At 45.2% G+C, this 23,173-nt stretch overlaps 1 protein-coding gene across 4 annotated transcripts in view; it reads right to left on the bottom strand.

The window, feature by feature from the left end:
* Positions 1-23,173, bottom strand: part of LOC141129525 (vang-like protein 1) — a 53,867-nt gene that overhangs the window by 6,385 nt on the left and 24,309 nt on the right. Inside the window, exons 2-6 of one of the 4 annotated variants that reach the window (XM_073617609.1) lie at positions 17,019-17,098; positions 13,110-13,173; positions 8,171-8,273; positions 5,087-5,691; positions 3,751-3,875 (exon numbers count right to left, since the gene is read on the bottom strand). In XM_073617609.1, coding sequence (XP_073473710.1) covers positions 3,751-3,875; positions 5,087-5,691; positions 8,171-8,273; positions 13,110-13,173; positions 17,019-17,076 — 955 coding nt within the window. In that variant the 5' untranslated portion in view covers positions 17,077-17,098. The remainder of the gene's footprint in view (positions 1-3,750; positions 3,876-5,086; positions 5,692-8,170; positions 8,274-13,109; positions 13,174-17,018; positions 17,099-23,173) is intronic. The other 3 variants (XM_073617610.1, XM_073617611.1, XM_073617612.1) reach the window with 3 other exon arrangements.

Raw genomic sequence — 23,173 nt, 5'->3', positions numbered from 1 at the left:
GGGTATAGGTCTAGAGTGGTCAAGTTAATGCTTCAAAGGCCTGCTACCTGGAGAAAATGTGTGTGGTGGAAGGTCTTTGCCTCCTAGACCTGTTATCTGAGCAGCATATAGTTCCAGAGTGGTCCAGTTTATGCTTCTTCCTGGAGACAATTTGTATGGTGGAAAGTCATTGTCTCTCTTTCAGGTTTGCTGCCTTGAGAGGATGCGAGTGGTGGAAGGTCTTTGCCTCCTAGGCTTGCTGCTTGGACAGGGTATAGCTCCACAGTGGTCCAGATCATGCTTCATGGCCTGCTACCTGGAGAGAAGTTGTGTAGTGGAAGGTCCTTGTTTCTCAGGGCTGCTGCCTGGATGGTATGTGTGTGGTAGAGGGTTCTCGTCTCCTGCTGCCTCGGGAGGGTATAGCTCCAGATAAGTCCCGTTCATACTTTCCAGGCCTGCTGCTTGGGGGAGGAAGCTGAAGCTGAAGAATAGTCCAAATTAATCAAATGGGCCTAAAGTTCCATGACCATGACTAGCCTGTCCGAGGGTCTGAAGATTCTTAAAGGTAGGCACCTGTAGCAGAGTCTTTAGCCTCTTCCAGTCTAATGAGGACCTCTAAGGGCAAAGCTAGCTGACATTCGTCAATATGTGGTGGGTTGTGAGGCATAGTGGGTGCAAAGATGATGAAAGTCATTGGGCGCCAGACACATCATGGATGTAAAAGAGGTTTTATTTCTTTTGACAGTCCTTTTTTTGTATTTTTGGGGGGAAAGAAGGTTAGGGGCCAGGACACCCTTAAGTAGCTGTAGATTTAATTGGCAGACTCTGAGACTTCAATAGGAGGACAGCCGTGCAGGGAAAGGCCCCAGCAAGGTGCCATATCTGCACATGCAGGAATGCTGTCTCATATGGTAACAGTCTTTAACAGTTTCTAACTCAAACGTAATAGTTCCTTCAACTTCACTACAACCGCTTCTTGTAGTTCTTCAACACTGAGCTCCCGGTCTCTCACTAGACCCACTTATTCACTGACTCTGAATTCCTTGAGCTCCTCCAATCTTTGCGGTGGTATCTCCCTCAAGCGTCACCCCCGCCTTTCTGCTGGGTCCCTAGCTTGGCACTCCAGATACTTCTCAAGCTTCACTCTTGCTGACCGGCTCGGTCCCTGGCTTGACACACAAGGCTGCTCTGCAAGTGTCACCTCCGCTGGTTGGGTCCCTGACTTGATCACCGCCTGAAGTTTCCCAATTCTCCACCGTGCCCGTTCGGTGAGAATACTACTCCGGTACTTGCTTCAGTTACTCACTGTGGTCCCCGGTAAAGACGATTGGTCCCTTTGTGATGACAGCTTCCCTTCTACCTCCGACCCCGACAGGTTCTCCGCCCGGCAGAACCATCACTTTTAGTTGGACTGCAAGCCGCAATCCCAACCCTGTGCTGCCCTTTTACTTCTGGATTGGCCCTCAGACAGCCTGGCAGCCAGATGCCCCTGGGACAGGCCCAATCTCTGGACACACGTCCACCCAGACAGCCGTCCAGGTGGCACAGAACGTAGATCACCTGACTCCACCCAAATATATAGGTGCTCCCAGCAGGCCACGGAATTCAGGAAAACCCCTGCCCATTGGCTGAGATACCCCCATATACCCATAACCTGAGCTGCCCTTCTCATATCTAGAACCGCCAAGTACCCGGCCACCTAGTGGTAGAAGAGAAAAAGTGCAACAAGGTCAAATTTAGGGAGAAATCAATAGATCTCTATCAATCAACCAGGATAACTACTCCTGGCAAGTGATTTTGTGAGGAGCTCCCTGACTAAGCTACAGGATGCTAAACATCCATCTGACCTACCCAATATGCATTAGCCTGTGGCAGAGGTGAACTAAAAAATACTGTTGAGTAGGGGGGACATTTGGCTGCTGTTTTTGGATATCCTGTAATCCCCACCCCCGTCTTCCTTGGACATCTGATCCAATAAAATAGCAAAGAAAAGATTGACGGAGTAGAAGCCAGTCTGTCATTGATCATTGGTGAGTCAGTGAGTGTTTGGGTGCAGATACAGAGGAAATCACCAGTAAGTAGGCTAGAAGAGCTTGTGAAATCAGGAAGCTCCTTCGAGCTTCATCCCTACAATGTATTGATGCAAACGATATGGGGATATTCTACAAAAGTGGACTGCTCTGAGTACTCTAAGGTCTTTTATGTGTTTGTTCGTAATATATTTTGAACAACTGGATAGTGGTTTAAACCAAACAGCTGGGTTTTTGATAATTTACAGGACCTATCCAGGACCCGGGAACCCCGAATTTGCCTTCTAGTCTCATGTATCATATTCTGGATTTGGGTTGTCTCCAAACATAAGGTTATGACATTATATTATCATTTCTTCTAATGACAGCTTCACTCTCCTCTTTCCATTTATGAAGTAGACCTGGAAAAGACTGAACAGAAAATCAGGACGGGGGATATAAGATTGGCCACTTTTTGACCCCTAAGGGCCCCTTTACTATACAACACTGTCGTTCCAAGCTGAAAATGCCTACAACGGAAATCTTTTGATTCTACCAAATTTCCCATTTTCTACGGTCTCTGGGCCCAGGGGTTCTTGAGGATTCTAAGGTAGCTCTTTCTGAAAAATGGTGCGCCCAGGTCAGAGAGGGGGGAATTTTGATTATTTATAGGCTATGCTGGACACAGCTGACAAACTGCCTTATATGCAGGCCTGGGACTCGGACTTGGCTTCGGAGAGGGATGCAGACTATTGGGATGCCTTTTTCCTTTTTGCGGGTGTTTTGAAAATTTCCTTGGTGGAGGTGAATTTGAAAGTTATGACTAGATGGTATATGGTCCCTTCCCGTCTTTCGAGGCTTTTTTCCAAATTTCTCGCCTTTATGCTTTCGTAGCTGTCACTCTATTGGCACAATGTATGACATTTGGTGGCAATGTCCTAAACGGCGGGGCTTCTGGAATAGGGTGTTTGCCTTAATCAGGAGGGTCTCTGGGGCCCAGGTACCTCAAACTCCACAAGTTGCTTTACTAAATGAACCAGTAGAGAAGCTTCCTCGCTTAACACAAAGACTGATCTTCTTTATGCAACTGGCTGCTTACCTTACTATAGCTCGCTCATGGAAAAGACCCTCTGTTGCAGTTTCTATGTTTAGGCGCGAGGTCTCTTGGATCATGCTAAACAAGCGCCTCACCAGCAAACTTAATGACACTTGTCAACACTTTTAAAGGGTTTGGAATCCATGGGCCAGCTATGTCCATAGTGACCTCTAGAGATTTGCAATGTATCTAATGTTTCCTTTTAGCTTAATGTGCCTTATGTTCTTCCTCCAGGCTCCTTCTTTCACTTCTTCTCGTCCTCGCCTCCTTTTCTTTCCCTTCTTCCACTTCTTCTTTGTCTGCATCGTTCTTGTGTTGCTTCAGACACTTCCTTACAATGTATATCCCGTGAGATCAAAGAGTACCGTTTTATAGTCTTGTTGTAATCTTCACCACTGCATATTGATAACAGAGGACAGATGTTCCTTCCCCTGGGCTGGATGGTCCTTTTACTTGTTCAATGGTTACCTGCCAATAATGCGATGTCTGGGTGCTCCTCGGGGTTTACATCATACTGTAATCTTACTATGTTCTGCCAGTGCTCTGGCCTCATGTTTCTATGTAATTTTTTACTCTATTTGTTCAAAATAATAAAAAGATCGAAAGAAAAATACACAGTTGGGCTCTGGATCCCCCCCGCCCCATCCATTCCAACACACCACTCACCATCCACACTTTTCCCCTCCGAGTGACGGGAAGATTTTGCCGACTTTCTGCTATTCGGCTCCGGAGTGTAAATAGGGAAATCCTTCGAGTAATTCTCCAACACATACAGAGCAGCTCTTTGTATACTGCAGGGAAGAAGAAGATAACACTAATGTGACTGGTCAGTGTTCTCTGTACAGCACTGCGGTATATGTCAGAGCTATATAAATGTATAATAATAGTATGTGACTGTGACAGACCCAACCAAAACACAACAGGGCAGAGAGCCGCCAACCTCTGCCCAGCACTGGAAACAGCTCCAGATTTCCAGGGAGCCGGGGCATGTGGCCCCACTCCCCAGTGTCAAGCTGATGTAGTGAAGCTCCTACTTCCAGCTGAAGCGAAGGCAGCCGGACAGAGAGTCAACGACCTCGGCCCCACACCTACTGATGACAATCATTCCCTGCAGCCAAGAATGGAAATCATGTAAACCGACTATGTGAGTTCACTTTGCCCGACTAATGCATGTCCAGACCGGGTGGAGGTCTAGGACCTTGTTAGTTAACTTTGGATGGGAGAGAAATGGGATAGACCCAACAAGGACAGGGGATTTTGGAGGGGACTGCAGGGTGGGCCCTGGCTTTTAAGGGAACACTACTCTTTGGGAGGTGTGTGCCTGGGGGACCCTTGGAGTGGTCTAGTTTCAAGTCCATGTCTCCCCAAAACACACAGACTTTGGGAATCTAGGCCCGGGATCCATATTGAGGGCCTCTATGCCTATAATCAGCAATGACTGCTTTAGATTGTGATATTCAGAGCAGATGTTAATATCATCAGCTCAAAGTAACCCGATTCTGCTAAGCATGTCTCTCCCATTGTTAATTGTGTTAATGGAGTCACCTATTGTTTCTGTCTGTCTGATCATCTCTGTGTGTAATGTTCAGTACTTTGTATTCAGGGTTATAGATGCAGAACGTTCTGGTCACCTAGGCTGGTTTAAGTGACTAGTTAATTAGCTCATGTTAATTATATTCCTGTTTACAGTATACGAGAATGTGATCAGGCTCGCCTGATCTAGTGTACTATATGTTCTCTGTAAGCTTTTAATAAAGGGTTCCAGTTGTATCCAAGCTAGTGCCGTATAGTCTTGGATGGTCAGTTATAATAGCTGGTTCCTATGTCCAGACCGGAGGAAGCTATATCTTAACGGAAGCACCCAAGCTGGGTGCTGGACGGTCCCATGACTTTTTGGACTTCGTGGCAGTGGATTATACAGTATGGAACTAAAGGTGCCATTTAAGTGGGCATATAGGGTGAGGGCTGTGGTGGCTATAGAGGGTGATAGCTGTGGTCATACCTGACTGTCCCCAGAGTGTAGAAGCGGCTCTCCCCATCACTGCTCCGCACCACCGTCAGGATGTAGTAAGCCTGCAGTTGTCTCAGCTCCAGTAGGACCACAGCCAGGTAATGGATGAAGATGAAGGCATCCACCAGGGAGGCGGCATACTGGACCACACTCAGCAAGTTCCGCTCCCGGCCCCCCAGGACCCTCACTATATAGAACAGCCAATAGGAGAGAAGGAAGATGCACAGCAGAAGAAGCAAGAAAGCCCGAAACTCCACTAGACGGGGCAGAACATGGCGTGGAGTGCGAAGGAAAACCGCCCAGGAGCCCAGAATCATGAACAGCATCTTAAATGCTACAGAGACATAAAGACCCTCACAGATGACCCCACAGGGCTCCAGGTCGGAGCGCCACAGCACCTGAGGAAGAAGGATAAAGAGAGGAGGAGTCAGAACTGTAAGAACCCCCAGAACACAGAAAGTATAGAACCCTAACATGGTCCGAGCACCAGGCCTGCCTGGCTGAGACTCTGAGGGTCCACGCCGCAGAGATACATCCTCAAGGGAGGCACTGCGCTCCGATGTCACCGCCGTGGTCGTTTCACCCCAATTATCATCCTGGAGAAGAAAAGAGAGATATGGATGAAGAGATTGATGGATGGAGGGGGGGGATAGAAGGACCGGCAAACTGATGGAGCAATAGACAGATGGGACAAAAGATGAATGACGGGTAGGTGGAAGAATGTTGTAATGGATGGACGGACCAGTGAAAGGAGGAAGGGAAGGGGGCAATCTGATGGGTAAAAGGTTGGTTTATTTGGTTGGTCACATAGTTACATACCGGTAGTAGGTGAGGTTGAAAAAAGACACAAGTCCATCAAGTCCAACCTATGTGTGTGATTATGTGTCAGTATTACATTGTATATCCCTGTATGTTGTGGTCATTCAGGTGCTTATCTAATAGTTTCTTGAAACTATCGATGCCCCCCACTGAGACCACCGCCTGTGGAAGGGAATTCCACACCCTTGCCGCTCTAATGCCACGTACACACGGTCGGAATTTCCGTCAGAAAAAGTCCGATGGGAGCTTTTCATCATATATTCCAACCGTGTGTATGCCCCATTGGAATTTTTCAGTCGAAAATTCAGACGGACTTAGATAGAGAACATGTTCTATATTTTTCAGACGGAACAAATTACTATCGGAAAAACCACTCGTCTCTATGCTGTTCCGACAAGAATAGCAGAAGGAGCCCAAAGGGTGGCGTACTGGCTATTGAACTTCCTTTTTCTAGTGCCGTCGTACGTGTTGTACATCACCGCATTCTTGGCGGTCGGAATTTGGTGTGACCGTGTGTATGCAAGACAGCTTGAGCGGAATTCCGTCGCAAAAACCTTCAGAGTTTATTACGACGGTAAAACCAGTCGTGTGTACGGGGCATTACTAAATAGAACCCTCTATTAAGGATTAAGGTTAAACCTCTTTTCTTCTAATTTTAATGAGTGGCCACGAGTCTTGTTTTCTGCGAAAAAGTTTTTTTCCTATTGTGAGGTCACCAGTCCGGTATTTATATATTGTGGGGTCACCAGTCCGGTATTTGTATATTGTGGGGTCACCAGTCCGGTATTTGTATATTGTGGGGTCACCAGTCCGGTATTTATATATTGTGGGGTCACCAGTCCGGTATTTATATATTGTGGGGTCACCAGTCCGGTATTTGTATATTGTGGGGTCACCAGTCCGGTATTTATATATTGTGGGGTCACCAGTCCGGTATTTGTATATTGTGGGGTCACCAGTCCGGTATTTGTATATTGTGGGGTCACCAGTCCGGTATTTATATATTGTGGGGTCACCAGTCCGGTATTTATATATTGTGGGGTCCCCAGTCCGGTATTTCCCTATTGTGGGGTCACCAGTCCGGTATTTGTACATTGAAATCATATCCCCTCTCAAGCGTCTCTTCTCCAGAGAGAATAAGTTCAGAGCTCACAACCTTTCCTCATAACTAAGATCCTCCAGACCCTTTATTAGCTTTGTTGCCCTTCTTTGTACTCGCTCCATTTCCAGTACATCCCTCCTGAGGACTGGTGCCCAGAACTGGACAGCATACTCCAGGCGCGGCCGGACCAGAGTCTTGTAGAGCGGGAGAATTATCGTTTTATCTCTGGAGTTGATCCCCTTTTTAATGCCAATATTCTGTTTGCTTTATTAGCAGCAGCTTGGCATTGCATGTCATTGCTGAGCCTATCATCCACTAGGACCCCCAGGTCCTTTTTCCATCCTAGATTCCCCCAGAGGTTCTCCCCCCAGTCTATAGATTGTATTCAGATTTTTACCACCCAAATGCATTATTTTACATTTTTCTACATTGAACCTCATTTGCCATGTAGTCGCCCACCCCATTAATTTGTTCAGATCTTCTTGCAAGGTTTCCACATCCTGCGGAGAAGTTATTGCCCTGCTTAGCTTAGTATTGTCTGCAAATACAGAGATTGAACCGTTTATCCCATCCTCCAGGTCGTTTATGAACAAAATAAACAGGATTGGTCCGAGCACCTTTTTGATTTGGTTGTTTGGTTTATTTGGTGAATGGATGGATGGACGGATGGTAGAAAGGTTGTTGGGTCAAAGAGTTGAGTAGAGGCGTGGGTGGTTGGATGAAAGAATTGAAAGTTGGTTGATTGGTTGTTTGGAAAGGTGGTTAAAAAATTAGAAAAGGGATATGGTTGGAAGAAGGGATAGAAATTTGGTTAGTTGTTTGAGTGGATGGATGACTGGATGAAAGGCTGGATTGATGGATGGATGAAAAGTTGGTTGGTTGGCTTATTGGTTGATTGGTTGGTTTGTTCATTGATTGGTTGGTTGGTTGATGGGGTGAACAGAAGGATGAATGGATGGATGGAAAGTTGGTTGGCTTGTTGGTTGGTTGATTGATTGGTTGGTTGGTTGGTGGGATGAACTGAGGGATGAATGGATGGATTGATTGAATGATGGATGGAAAGTTGTTTGATTGGCTTGGTTGATGGGATGAACAGAGGAATGAATGGATTGTTGGAAGGATGTAATTTAGAAAACTAGATATATAGATCTCACCCTCCCCTCCTCCTCCTCATCTTCTCGTCCTGTTTCCTCGGCATCCAATAGCGGTTGACTGGCCGGGGTCTGGATGGTGACCGACTTCTGGCTATCATTGTATCTGGATGGGAAGACAGATTTCATCACACACAAGTCCTATGTTACCGTAATGTAGAACTGATTATAGCAGGTGGTAAAGAAGGGTCATCACTAAACATGGCCTTGTGATGGGACAATGAAAGGACCTGCTCTCCCTTTCACTTACCTCTATACAGTCCTGTGATGGGACAATGAAGGGTCAGCTAATCCTCTCGCTTTCTCTTTTTTAGCCCAGTGATAGGACAATGAAGGGACTAGCTTTCCCAGTCACTTCCCTCTATATCAGGGATATACAATTAGCGGACCTCCAGCTGTTGCAAAACTACAAGTTCCATCATGCCTCTGCCTCTGGGTGTCATGCTTGTGGCTGTGAGAGTCTTGCTATGCCTCATGGGACTTGTAGTTCTGCAACAGCTGGAGATCCACTAATTGCATATCCCTGCTCTATATAGTCCTCTGAAAAGGACAATGAAGGGACCAGCTTTCTCTCTCTATTTAACTCTAAACAGTCCTGTGATGGGACAATAAAGGGGCTAGCTCCCCTCTCACTTCCCTCTCTTTGGTTCAATGATGGGACAATGAAAAGACCAGCTTGCCCCTCACTTCCCTCTATATGGTTCCATGATTGGACAATGAAGGAACCAACTCCTCTCTTGCTTCCCTCTCTATGGTTCCTTGATGGGACAATGAAGGTACCAGCTCCCCTCTCACATCCCTCTCTATGGTTCCTTGATGGGACAATGAAGGGAACAGCTCCCCTCTCACAACCCTCTCTATGGTTCCATGATAGGACAATAAAGGGACCAGCTCCCCTCTCACATCCCTCTCTATGGATCCATGATAGGACAATAAAGGGACCAGCTCCCCTCTCACATCCCTCTCTATGGTTCCTTGATGGGACAATGAAGGTACCAGCTCCCCTCTCACATCCCTCTCTATGGTTCCATGATGGGACAATGAAGGTACCAGCTCCCCTCTCACATCCCTCTCTATGGTTCCATGATGGGACAATGAAGGTACCAGCTCCCCTCTCACATCCCTCTCTATGATTCCATGATGGGACAATGAAGGTACCAGCTCCCCTCTCACATCCCTCTCTATGGATCCATGATAGGACAATAAAGGGACCAGCTCCCCTCTCACATCCCTCTCTATGGTTCCTTTATGGGACAATGAAGGTACCAGCTCCCCTCTCACATCCCTCTCTATGGTTCCATGATGGGACAATGAAGGTACAAGCTCCCCTCTCACATCCCTCTCTATGGTTCCATGATGGGACAATGAAGGTACCAGCTCCCCTCTCACATCCCTCTCTATGGTTCCATAACAGGACAATAAAGGGACCAGCTCCCCTCTCACATCCCTCTCTATGGTTCCTTGATGGGACAATGAAGGTACCAGCTCCCCTCTCACATCCCTCTCTATGGTTCCATGATGGGACAATGAAGGTACCAGCTCCCCTTTCACATCCCTCTCTATGGTTCCTTGATGGGACAATGAAGGGAACAGCTCCCCTCTCACATCCCTCTCTATGGTTCCTTGATGGGACAATGAAGGGAACAGCTCCCCTCTCACATCCCTCTCTATGGTTATACGATGGGACAAGGAAGGGACCAGCTCCCCTCTCACTTCCCCTATATAGTCATCTGATAGAACAATAAAGGAGCCAGCTCCCCCTCTCACTTTCTCCATATTGGCCTGCGCATATAGCCCAGCTATGGCTGTATCCAGCTTTATACAGGACACTGAGAATATAATAGGAATGGACTGTGTACATAGTTCAGCTGTTTGTCAGTTCCCGTCCCGTTCCCTGTTCTCTTCTTGTCCTACAGACCAATCTTACTCACCAATGTGTAGGTGTATGGACAGACTGAGTGACCCATGTGTAGGTGTATGGACTGACTGAGTGACCAATGTGTAGATGTATGGACAGACTGAGTGACCAATGTGTAGATGTATGGACAGACTGAGGGACCAATGTGTAGATGTATGGACAGACTGAGGGACCAATGTGTAGATGTATGGACAGACTGAGTGACCAATGTGTAGGTGTATGGACAGACTGAGTGACCAATGTGTAGGTGTATGGACAGACTGAGTGACCAATGTGTAGATGTATGGACAGACTGAGGGACCAATGTGTAGGTGTATGGACAGACTGAGTGACCAATGTGTAGATGTATGGACAGACTGAGTGACCAATGTGTAGATGTATGGACAGACAGTGACCAATGTGTAGGTGTATGGACAGACAGTGACCAATGTGTAGGTGTATGGACAGACAGTGACCAATGTGTAGATGTATGGACAGACAGTGACCAATGTGTAGGTGTATGGACAGACAGTGACCAATGTGTAGGTGTATGGACAGACAGTGACCAATGTGTAGATGTATGGACAGACTGAGTGACCAATGTGTAGATGTATGGACAGACTGAGGGACCAATGTGTAGGTGTATGGACAGACTGAGTGACCAATGCGTAGGTGTATGGACAGACTGAGTGACCAATGTGTAGATGTATAGACAGACAGTGACCAATGTGTAGATGTATGGACAGACTGAGGGACCAATGTGTAGATGTATGGACAGACTGAGGGACCAATGTGTAGATGTATGGACAGACAGTGACCAATGTGTAGATGTATGGACAGACTGAGTGACCAATGTGTAGATGTATGGACAGACTGAGGGAACAATGTGTAGATGTATGGACAGACAGTGACCAATGTGTAGATGTATGGACAGACTGAGTGACCAATGTGTAGATGTATGGACAGACTGAGGGACCAATGTGTAGGTGTATGGACAGATTGAGTGACCAATGTGTAGGTGTATGGACAGACTGAGGGACCAATGTGTAGGTGTATGGACAGACTGAGTGACCAATGTGTAGGTGTATGGACAGACTGTGGGAACAATGTGTAGATGTATGGACAGACTGAGGGACCAATGTGTAGGTGTATGGACAGACTGAGTGACCAATGTGTAGATGTATGGACAGACTGAGTGACCAATGTGTAGATGTATGGACAGACTGAGGGACCAATGTGTAGATGTATAGACAGACAGTGACCAATGTGTAGATGTATGGACAGACTGAGGGACCAATGTGTAGATGTATAGACAGACAGTGACCAATGTGTAGATGTATGGACAGACTGAGGGACCCATGTGTAGGTGTATGGACAGACTGAGGGACCAATGTGTAGATGTATGGACAGACTGAGTGACCAATGTGTAGGTGTATGGACAGACTGAGTGACCAATGTGTAGGTGTATGGACAGACTGAGTGACCAATGTGTAGATGTATGGACAGACTGAGTGACCAATGTGTAGGTGTATGGACAGACTGAGGGACCAATGTGTAGATGTATAGACAGACAGTGACCAATGTGTAGATGTATGGACAGACAGTGACCAATGTGTAGGTGTATGGACAGACAGTGACCAATGTGTAGGTGTATGGACAGACAGTGACCAATGTGTAGATGTATGGACAGACAGTGACCAATGTGTAGGTGTATGGACAGACAGTGACCAATGTGTAGGTGTATGGACAGACAGTGACCAATGTGTAGATGTATGGACAGACTGAGTGACCAATGTGTAGATGTATGGACAGACTGAGGGACCAATGTGTAGGTGTATGGACAGACTGAGTGACCAATGCGTAGGTGTATGGACAGACTGAGTGACCAATGTGTAGATGTATAGACAGACAGTGACCAATGTGTAGATGTATGGACAGACTGAGGGACCAATGTGTAGATGTATGGACAGACTGAGGGACCAATGTGTAGATGTATGGACAGACTGAGGGACCAATGTGTAGATGTATGGACAGACAGTGACCAATGTGTAGATGTATGGACAGACTGAGTGACCAATGTGTAGATGTATGGACAGACTGAGGGACCAATGTGTAGGTGTATGGACAGATTGAGTGACCAATGTGTAGGTGTATGGACAGACTGAGGGACCAATGTGTAGGTGTATGGACAGACTGAGTGACCAATGTGTAGGTGTATGGACAGACTGTGGGAACAATGTGTAGATGTATGGACAGACTGAGGGACCAATGTGTAGGTGTATGGACAGACTGAGTGACCAATGTGTAGATGTATGGACAGACTGAGTGACCAATGTGTAGGTGTATGGACAGACTGAGGGACCAATGTGTAGATGTATGGACAGACTGAGGGACCAATGTGTAGATGTATAGACAGACAGTGACCAATGTGTAGATGTATGGACAGACTGAGGGACCCATGTGTAGGTGTATGGACAGACTGAGGGACCAATGTGTAGGTGTATGGACAGACTGAGGGACCAATGTGTAGATGTATGGACAGACTGAGTGACCAATGTGTAGATGTATGGACAGACTGAGGGACCCATGTGTAGGTGTATGGACAGACTGAGGGACCAATGTGTAGATGTATAGACAGACAGTGACCAATGTGTAGATGTATGGACAGACTGAGGGACCCATGTGTAGGTGTATGGACAGACTGAGGGACCAATGTGTAGGTGTATGGACAGACTGAGGGACCAATGTGTAGATGTATGGACAGACTGAGTGACCAATGTGTAGATGTATGGACAGACTGAGGGACCCATGTGTAGATGTATGGACAGACTGAGTGACCAATGTGTAGATGTATGGACAGACTGAGTGACCAATGTGTAGATGTATGGACAGACTGAGTGACCAATGTGTAGATGTATGGACAGACTGAGGGACCCATGTGTAGGTGTATGGACAGACTGAGGGACCAATGTGTAGGTGTATGGACAGACTGAGGGACCAATGTGTGGAGGACTGATAATTGGTAATTGATAGACAATTGATTACCTCTCAGATCCCGGTCTGATGTGGAATGACTGGGCTGAATACACGGATTCCTCATCCATCCCTGCTGGAGAGAAGGAAAGGTCAGTAAAGGAACCAATCACAGCGACGTGGGGTCAGAGGTCGGGGGGAGTGGTCACCTTTATTATAGTAATGTGCCGCACTCTGTTACCCATTCTGTAGGTTTCCCACACCCGTTGTCATGTCCCTGGATGGATCCATGTTTATCACGTTGCTAAGCAACCATTGTAGGGGGAACAGGCTCAACCGGTACTGGCACAACGCACAGGACAGGGACACCCGGACACGGACCATGCTGGTTTGTCCTTCACTTTTATTCAGCAAAGCAGCAAACAAATGTAGGAGGGATTCGTACAGCAAGTCCATCGAACAAAACAAACGATTTATCTGGCCTGTCGAGCGACTAACTAAACTCAGATCAGTACCGGAATAACGGGGCGCCCCTCAATGGGTTCCCCAAAACAAAACAGCCAGCTCTTGTACTCTTTAGTGTTGGGTCAGCAGTCCAATCTTTCACCCAGCAGCAGGAGTCTACAGCAAAGCCCGACCATAAGCCACATCATATATATAGAAGGGCCTATAGACCGCTAAGACTAACAATGAGGTCCACCTACCAGGTGAGGACCTCAGAATGGAGGCTTCATCCCATTCCAAAGCTCTACAAAGCCACCGCTCTCCAGGACCCGGAACTGAGATCAGAAGGATTCTAATGCCCCGCACACATGAGCGGATTTTCCATCAGAAAAAACTTGGATGGTTTTCTCGACGGGATTCCGCTCAAGCTTGGCTTGCATACACACGGGTCACACAAACGTTCTCTTTCGTCAAGAACGCTGTGACTTCCAACACCACGACGAGCCAAGAACATGAAGTTCAATGCTTCCGAGCATGCGTCCAATTGTCTCCGAGCATGCGTAGGAATTTTGCACGTCGGAATTGCTAAAGACGATCGGAGTTTTCGATCTGAACTTTTTCCGACCGAAAAATTGAGAAGCTGCTCTCAATATTTTGCTGGCTGGAATTCGGCCAGCAAAAGTCCGATGGAGCGTACTACACACGGTCGCATTTTCTGACCAAAATCTCTCATCGGTCTTTTGCTGGCCGCATTTCCGATCGTGTGTACGGGGCATAAGAAGACAACAAAGTTTGTGTTTTCTCCACAGATACAAAGACCGGAACCCCCCCTCCCCCCTCACCCCACCACCATGTGTATGAGAAACCCTCCAATGAAATCGATTTATCTGGCCATCAAAAATCATCACTTTATTTCAGCTCTTCCACATCAAAGAGCAGTCAGGCCAACTTATAAACCGAAAAAAATGGAAAAAAGTCTTCCTACACTTCATCTATAACAAAAACACGCGGGGGCGCCAACTAAGTGCAGTATTAAATCACAGGTTTATTAAAAAGCCAATGGGAAAATAACATGTAAAAAAAGGAAGGCAGTCAGGTCTGATTTATCTGCGGCCTGATGATGGGCACAAGTCAGATTCTCCTGCTGGCCCGATGTTTCCTCTCCTCGCCGAGCCCAAGGACCACAGGAGATCACGACCAGAAGTAGCAGGACCAGCATGGAACACAGCTGGATGTGACGTCTCCTGCGGCTCCTTCTTGATGACGTCACTTCTGGTTGCGTTCCACTCAGGCCCTGCTACTTCCAGTCGTGACCCCCCCCCCCCCATGGTCCTTGAGCATGCGGAAGAGAGGAAACATCAGTCCAGCCAGAGAACCTGACTTGTGCCCGCTATCAGTCCGCAGATAAACCAGACCTGACTGCCTTTTCTCTTTTTGCATGCGAGTTGCCCATTGGCTTTTTTAATAAAGCTGTGTTTTAATACTGCACTTAGTTGGCGCCCCCTCATGTTCCTGTTATAGATGAAGTGATGGAAGAATTTTTTTTCAAATTGTAATTTTAATTTAAGAGAAAAAGGGCAGTCTCCAAGACACACAGACAACCAATCATAGTGTAGGAGGAATACAGAGCAGAACTTGTAGAGCTCCATTACAATCGTTTAAATCAGGAAGATATAACCTAAAGGCCAGTCTGACCTTCCATGAAACAGAAACAGTGCAAAAGAAATGTGATAGAAGACTTTTTAGCACAGTATTTTTACTCTCCATTTTTCGGTTTGTAAGTCGGTCTGTCTTCTCTTTGATACTGAAGAGCTGAAATAAAGTCGAATACTGCACTCAGTTAGCGCCCCACATCTTAAAGATTGACAGAGTTTTCTTCACTCTGTGGGGCCACTGACACTTTCTGCTATTAAAACCATGAACTGTTATGGACTTTACCCACCCAAGGATCGGGCCTATTTTTTTAATCTTGTTCTTTACAAGTTAAAATCTTTTATTTTTTTTGCTAGAAAATGACTTTGAACCCCAAAATATTATATATTTTTTTTTCAGACACCCTAGAGAATAAATAAATCTGTGCTATGACAATATCGTGAAAATCATATACAGTGATTACATGAGTGAATAAAAAATATTAATGAAAAAAATCATATAAATTGGAGTCATATAAATAAAATCACTATAGTAATAATGTGAATAACCACATATATAGTGATGTTTTTTTTTTTGTTGTTGTTTTTTTAATCATATAAATTGATTAATTTAAATAAAATCACAATAGTAATAACGTAAATAACACAATATTACTATAGTGATTTTATTTATATGACTCAATTTATATGATTTTTTTCAATTAATATTTTTGATTCACTCATATAATCACTGTATATGATTTTCACGATATTGTCATAGCGCAGATTTATTTATCGTTACTTTCGTTGGTGTATCTCACTTTTTAGCTGCAGCTTTTTTTTTAGAAGTTGGTTTGTTTTAGCGCGGTATTCTTTATTTACCATTACCTCATAGAATAAAAATGGTGGCCGTTGCGATACTTTATGTCGCACCGTATTTGCGCAGTGGTCCTACAAACGCAATTTTTTTAGGGAAAAAATACACTTTTTTGAATTACAAAAAAAAAAAAAAAAAAAAAAGAAAGCAGTAAAGTTAGCCCAATTTTTTTTTTTTAATTGTGAAATATAATGTTACGCCGAGTAAATTGATACCCAACACGTCACGCTTCAAAATTGCGGCCGCTTGTGGAATGGCGAAAAAAATCTCTGACTCTTAAAAATCCCCATAGGTGACGCTAAAAAATGTCTACAGGTTACCAGTTTTGAGTTACAGAGGGGGGTCTTTTGCTAGGGCGCGACTTACACATGCGTTCGCTTCGAGCACGACGGGACGGGGCACTTTAAAAAAATGTTATCTCTTTTTTACTATTTATTTTACTTTTTATTTTTTATTTTAACACTGTCCCTTTAAAAAAAAAAAAAATTGGATCACTTTTATTCCTATTACAAGGAATGTAAAAATCCCCTGCAATAGAAAAAAAAAAACCATGACAGGGCCTCTTAAATTTGAGATCTGGGGGGTCAAAAAAGATCTCACATCTCATATTTACATTTAAATGCAACAATAAAAAAAATAAATAAATAAAAAGTATTTTTTTCAATAACATTTTTTTTCCCCTTTAAAGTCGTTGGGCGGAAGTGACGTTTGATGTCGCTTCCGTCATCCAATGTCATCGAGTCGAGAGGGGGAGGGGCCATCTTTCCCTCACTCAACACGGTGCTGAGGGGACAGCATCGGATCGTCACCGCCGCTACCGGTAAGGGGTGGAGACGACCGGAACGCCCCACCTCTCCCGCCGCCGATAAAAGTGATGCTGTTATCTTAAAGAGGACCGCCCGCCGTTTCAGCAAATACCGGGGCTGTGGCCGTTATCTGCTGTCATAACCCCCCCCCCGGAATTCTACGTCAAAGTGCCAACGTTCAGCTACGGCGGTTCGCAGTGAGTGGTTATTGCATAATACAGACTTTTTATTCTTTGTGTCTTGGGGTAGAAGACGTCTTCTCCAGCGCCATTTATATCCATCGCGTCCCTTCATCTATAACATCTACTTTACACATGTGCAGGATGAAAAAATGTGTTTAGTTTCATTTCATTTCGATTCGTTAATTTAACCAAATTCGTTTACTTAAATTCATTACATTCGTTTTCGGGGATTCATTTCGTTTCGTTTCGTTTCGAATGCGAAAAAAAAATCTACAGCATTCGAAAAAATTTGACCGAATTTGAAAAAGTAAACTATAAATAACCATTTTGCAAAATTCGAAATTCGTATAGAATCAAACTGAATTTGGATAGAAAAGTTTAGGATAGAATCGAAAATACTAGAAAAGAATAGCATAGAAAAACAATAGCACAAAACAGAAAAAATAAATATATATTTATATATAAAACACGTCTTCTGAAATTGGAATTTGGTACAGAATGAAATCAAATTCCAATAGAAAAGATTAGAATAGAATAGAAAATAATATAAAAGAATTGCAGAGAAAAACAATAGAACAGAATAGAAAAAATATAATATATTCTATTCTAATCTTTTCTATTGGAATTTGAATTTATTCTGTACTACATTTCAATTTCAGCAGATGGTTATATATATATATAAAATATTTTTTTTTCTGTTTTGTGCTATATATATTATAATTTTTTCTATTCTAGTCTTTTCTATTAGAATTCAATTTCATTCTATTTCTATGTTACCATTTTCCAAAATTCGAATTTCGTACAGAATGAATTCCCATTCAAATAGAAAAGATTAGAATAAAATAGAAAATAATAGAAAAGAATAAAAAAAATCATACATATATATATATATATATTCTATTGCTTTATTATTTATATTATATTCTATTTTATTGTATTAATTAGAAAATCAATTTCTATTTTTTTCTGATTCTATTCAAATTTGTTTTTGAATTTGTTCGCTTTTTTCGGATTCGTTTAAATTCGTTACTTTTGTAATTCGGATGCATACGAATTTCCGAATAATGAAACATTTGTCCGAATTTCGATTTGGAAGGAAACGAGATCCACATGTCTAATCTACTTCCTAGAAGGACATCTACCTCACCTAACTCTCCTGCATCCTATCCTCCTAGTATGGCCATAGTGACAGACAAAGAGCCGGAGGAGCACGGGCCTACACTGCAGTATGATAAACCTTCTAGAAATGTCTAAGAGAAAAGTCTTGCCTCCCCAGATCTCTTCTTACAATATCTTTATAACTAGAGGACAGGTGGTCATTCCGCGAGGAGGGAAGACATCTCACTCCCAGAAGCCCTCAGGATGTGTGAGGGACTACCAGGATCCATCTCCCCAGCCGTACCAGTTACAATAGTGGAACGGTTCCCGATGACTCAGCCGCTGACCACTTGTATGCTCAGCACTTATCCCACATTCCTCCCATCCTCCGCATTCCCCGACCTCAGAGTCACCACTTGTGAAATCCGTCATTTCAGTTGTCAAACTTGCTACAAAGTTTTTCAGCTCAAAATGAGAAGGGGGGGGGGGGGGACTCTGTGCATGCAAGTAAAGGGGTTAAACCTCTGGAAACTGAAAGACTTCTTTACAGTAAGAGCTGTAAAAAAATGTGTGATAGGCTATGACAGGAATTAGTAAAAAAAAAAAAGCTGCTGCTGCGTCTCAATTGACACCAATGGGATTGCCCATGTGGAGATACACAGAACACCCTGCACAGTACCATGGCAGGGTAATCCAGTGCCCAGGGCAAGCATACCAAAGTGGACCCTTCCCCCTCTGTTAGTACGTGCTGTAGAATGGGTGTACCACCCTGTGTCTATTCTTTGCCCCTTTGCAACTCTGCGCCCAGGGCAGCTTTCCCTTCTGCCCACCCCTTGTCCCAACCCCGGACCCTCCATGGCTAATCATGATCCTCCATCGGCGTACACTTTATTACCCCAAAAGGTTGAGGGTTATTGCTGTTCTCTGCATCATATGTAGATCTAAACTTCTAAGAATAGAGCCTTTTAATTTACTGATTTATGTACATCTCTTGGTTGAGCCCAATGAATATATTCTATTTCTGTGGCCTGACTATGTAACCTGAGAACCTCAATACCCAACAAAATACTCAATATCATTACACCCAAATAGACCCCACACCACCCAATCATCATCATCATCCCAACCTGTCCTCATAATACCCAACCAGACCCCACACCACACAATCATCATCATCATCCCAACCTATCCTCATAATACCCAACCAGACCCCACACCACACAATCATCATCATCATCCCAACCTGTCCTCATAATACCCAACCAGACCCCACACCACACAATCATCTTCATCATAATACTCAACCAGACCCCACACCACACAATCATCATCATCATCATCCCAACCTGTCTTCATAAAACCCATCCAGACCCCACACCACACAATCTTCATCACCCCAACCTGTCCTCATAATACCCAACCAGACCCCACACCACACAATCATCATCATCATTCCAACCTGTCCTCGTAATACCCAACCAGACCCCACACCATGCAATCATCATCATCCCAACCTGTCCACATAATACCCAACCAGACCCCACACCACACAATCTTCATCACCCCAACCTGTCCTCATAATACCCAACCAGACCCCACACCACACAATCATCATCATCATTCCAACCTGTCCTCGTAATACCCAACCAGACCCCACACCATGCAATCATCATCATCCCAACCTGTCCTCATAATACCCAACCAGACTCCACACCACACAATCATCATCATCCCAACCTGTCCTCATATTACCCAACCAGACCCTACACCACACAGTCATCATCATCCCAACCTGTCCTCATTACACCCAACCAGACCCCACACCACACAATCATCATCATCCCAACCTGTCCTCATAATGCCCAACCAGACCCCACACCTCACAATCATCATCATCATCCCAACCTGTCCTCATAATACCCAACCAGACCCCACACCACACAATCATCATCATCATCCCAACCTGTCCTCATAATACCCAACCAGACCCCACACCACACAATCATCATCACCCCAACCTGTCCTCATTACACCCAACCAGACCCCACACCACACAATCTTCATCACCCCAACCTGTCCTCATAATACCCAACCAGACCCCATACCACACAATCTTCATCACCCCAACCTGTCCTCATAATACCCAACCAGACCCCACACCACACAATCATCATCATCCCAACCTGTCCTCATATTACCCAACCAGACGCCACACCTCACAATCATCATCATCCCAACCTGTCCTCACACCACACAATCATCATCATCATCCCAACCTGTCCTCATAATACCCAACCAGACCCCACACCACACAATCATCATCATCATCCCAACCTGTCCTCATAATACCCAACCAGACCCCACACCTCACAATCATCATCATCCCAACCTGTCCTCATAATACCCAACCAGACCTCACACCACACAATCATCATCATCATCCCAACCTGTCCTCATAATACCCAACCAGACCCCACACCACACAATCATCATCACCCCAACCTGTCCTCATATTACACAACCAGACCCCACACCACACAATTATCATCATCATCCCAACCTGTCCTCATAATACCCAACGAGACCCCACACCACACAATCATCATCATCCCAACCTGTCCTCATAATACCCAACCAGACCCTACACCACACAATCATCATCACCCCAACCTGTCCTCATATTACACAACCAGACCCTACACCACACAATCATCATCATCATCCCAACCTGTCCTCATAATACCCAACCAGACCCCACACCACACAATCATCATCACCCCAACCTGTCCTCATAAAACCCAACCAGACCCCACAACACACAATCATCATCATCCCAACCTGTCCTCATATTACCCAACCAGACCCCACACCACACAATCATCATCATCATCATCCCAACCTGTCCTCATAAAACCCAACCAGACCCCACACCACACAATCATCATCATCATCATCCCAACCTATCCTCATAATACCCAACCAGACCCAATACCACACAATCATCTTCATCACCCCAACCTGTCCTCATAATACCCAACCAGACCCCACACCACACAATCATCATCCCAACCTGTCCTCATATTACCCAACCAGACCCCACACCACACAATCATCATCATCCCAACCTGTCCTCCTAATACCCAACCAGACCCGACACCACACAATCATCATCCCAACCTGTCCCCATAATACCCAACCAGACCCCACACCACACAATCATCATCATCATCCCAACCTGTCCTCATCATACCCAACCAGACCCCACACCACACAATCTTCATCATCCCAACATGTCCTCATATTACCCAACCAGACCTCACACCACACAATCATCATCACCCCAACCTGTCCTCATAATACCCAACCAGACTCCACACCATACAATCATCATCATCATCATCCCAACCTGTCCTCATAAAACCCAACCAGACACCACACAATCATCATCATCCCAACCTGTCCTCATAAAACCCAACCAGACCCCACACCACACAATCATCATCATCCCAACCTGTCCTCATAATACCCAACCAGAACCCACACCACACAATCATCATCATCCCAACCTGTCCTCATATTACCCAACCAGACCCCACACCTCACAATCATCATCATCCCAACCTGTCCTCATAATACCCAACCAGATCCCACACCACACAATCATCATCATCATCCCAACCTGTCCTCATAATACCCAACCAGACCCCACACCACACAATCATCATCATCCTAACCTGTCCTCATATTACCCAACCAGACCCCACACCTCACAATCATCATCATCCCAACCTGTCCTCATAATACCCAACCAGACCTCACACCACACAATCATCATAATCACCCCAACCTGTCCTCATATTACACAACCAGACCCTACACCACACAATCATCATCATCATCCCAACCTGTCCTCATAATACCCAACCAGACCCTACACCACACAATCATCATCACCCCAACCTGTCCTCATAATACCCAACCAGACCCCACACCACACAATCATCATCATCCCAACCTGTCCTCATATTACCCAACCAGACCCCACACCACACAATCATCATCATCACCCCAACCTGTCCTCATAATACCCAACCAGACCCCACACCACACAATCATCATCATCCCAACCTGTCCTCACATTACCCAACCAGACTCCACACCACACAATCATCATCATCATCCCAACCTGTCCTCATAAAACCCAACCAGACACCACACAATCATCATCATCCCAACCTGTCCTCACATTACCCAACCAGACCCCACACCACACAATCATCATCATCATCCCAACCTGTCCTCATAATACCCAACCAGACCCAATACCACACAATCATCTTCATCACCCCAACCTGTCCTCATATTACCCAACCAGACCCTACACCACACAATCATCATCACCCCAACCTGTCCTCATAATACCCAACCAGACCCCACACCACACAATCATCATCATCCCAACCTGTCCTCATAATACCCAACCAGACCCCACACCACACAATCATCATCATCATTCCAACCTGTCCTCGTAATACCCAACCAGACCCCACACCATACAATCATCATCATCCCAACCTGTCCTCATAATACCCAACCAGACCCCACACCACACAATCATCATCATCCCAACCTGTCCTCATAATACCCAACCAGACCCCACACCACACAATCATCATCATCATCCCAACCTATCCTCATAATACCCAACCAGACCCCACACCACACAATCATCATCATCATCCCAACCTGTCCTCATATTACCCAACCAGACCTCACACCATGCAATCATCATCATCCCAACCTGTCCTCATTACACCCAACCAGACCCCACACCACACAATCTTCATCACCCCAACCTGTCCTCATAATACCCAACCAGACCCCATACCACACAATCATCATCACCCCAACCTGTCCTCATATTACCCAACCAGACCCCACACCACACCATCATCATGATCATCCCAACCTGTCCTCATAAAACCCAACCAGACCCCACACCACACAATCATCATCATCCCAACCTGTCCTCATATTACCCAACCAGACCCCACACCTCACAATCATCATCATCCCAACCTGTCCTCATAATACCCAA

The sequence above is a fragment of the Aquarana catesbeiana genome, linkage group LG02 (assembly GCF_042186555.1).
Source record: "Aquarana catesbeiana isolate 2022-GZ linkage group LG02, ASM4218655v1, whole genome shotgun sequence".
NCBI lineage: Eukaryota > Metazoa > Chordata > Amphibia > Anura > Ranidae > Aquarana > Aquarana catesbeiana.
The sequence above is the reverse complement of the archived record's forward strand: the minus strand, read 5'-3'. Positions and strand labels throughout refer to the sequence as shown.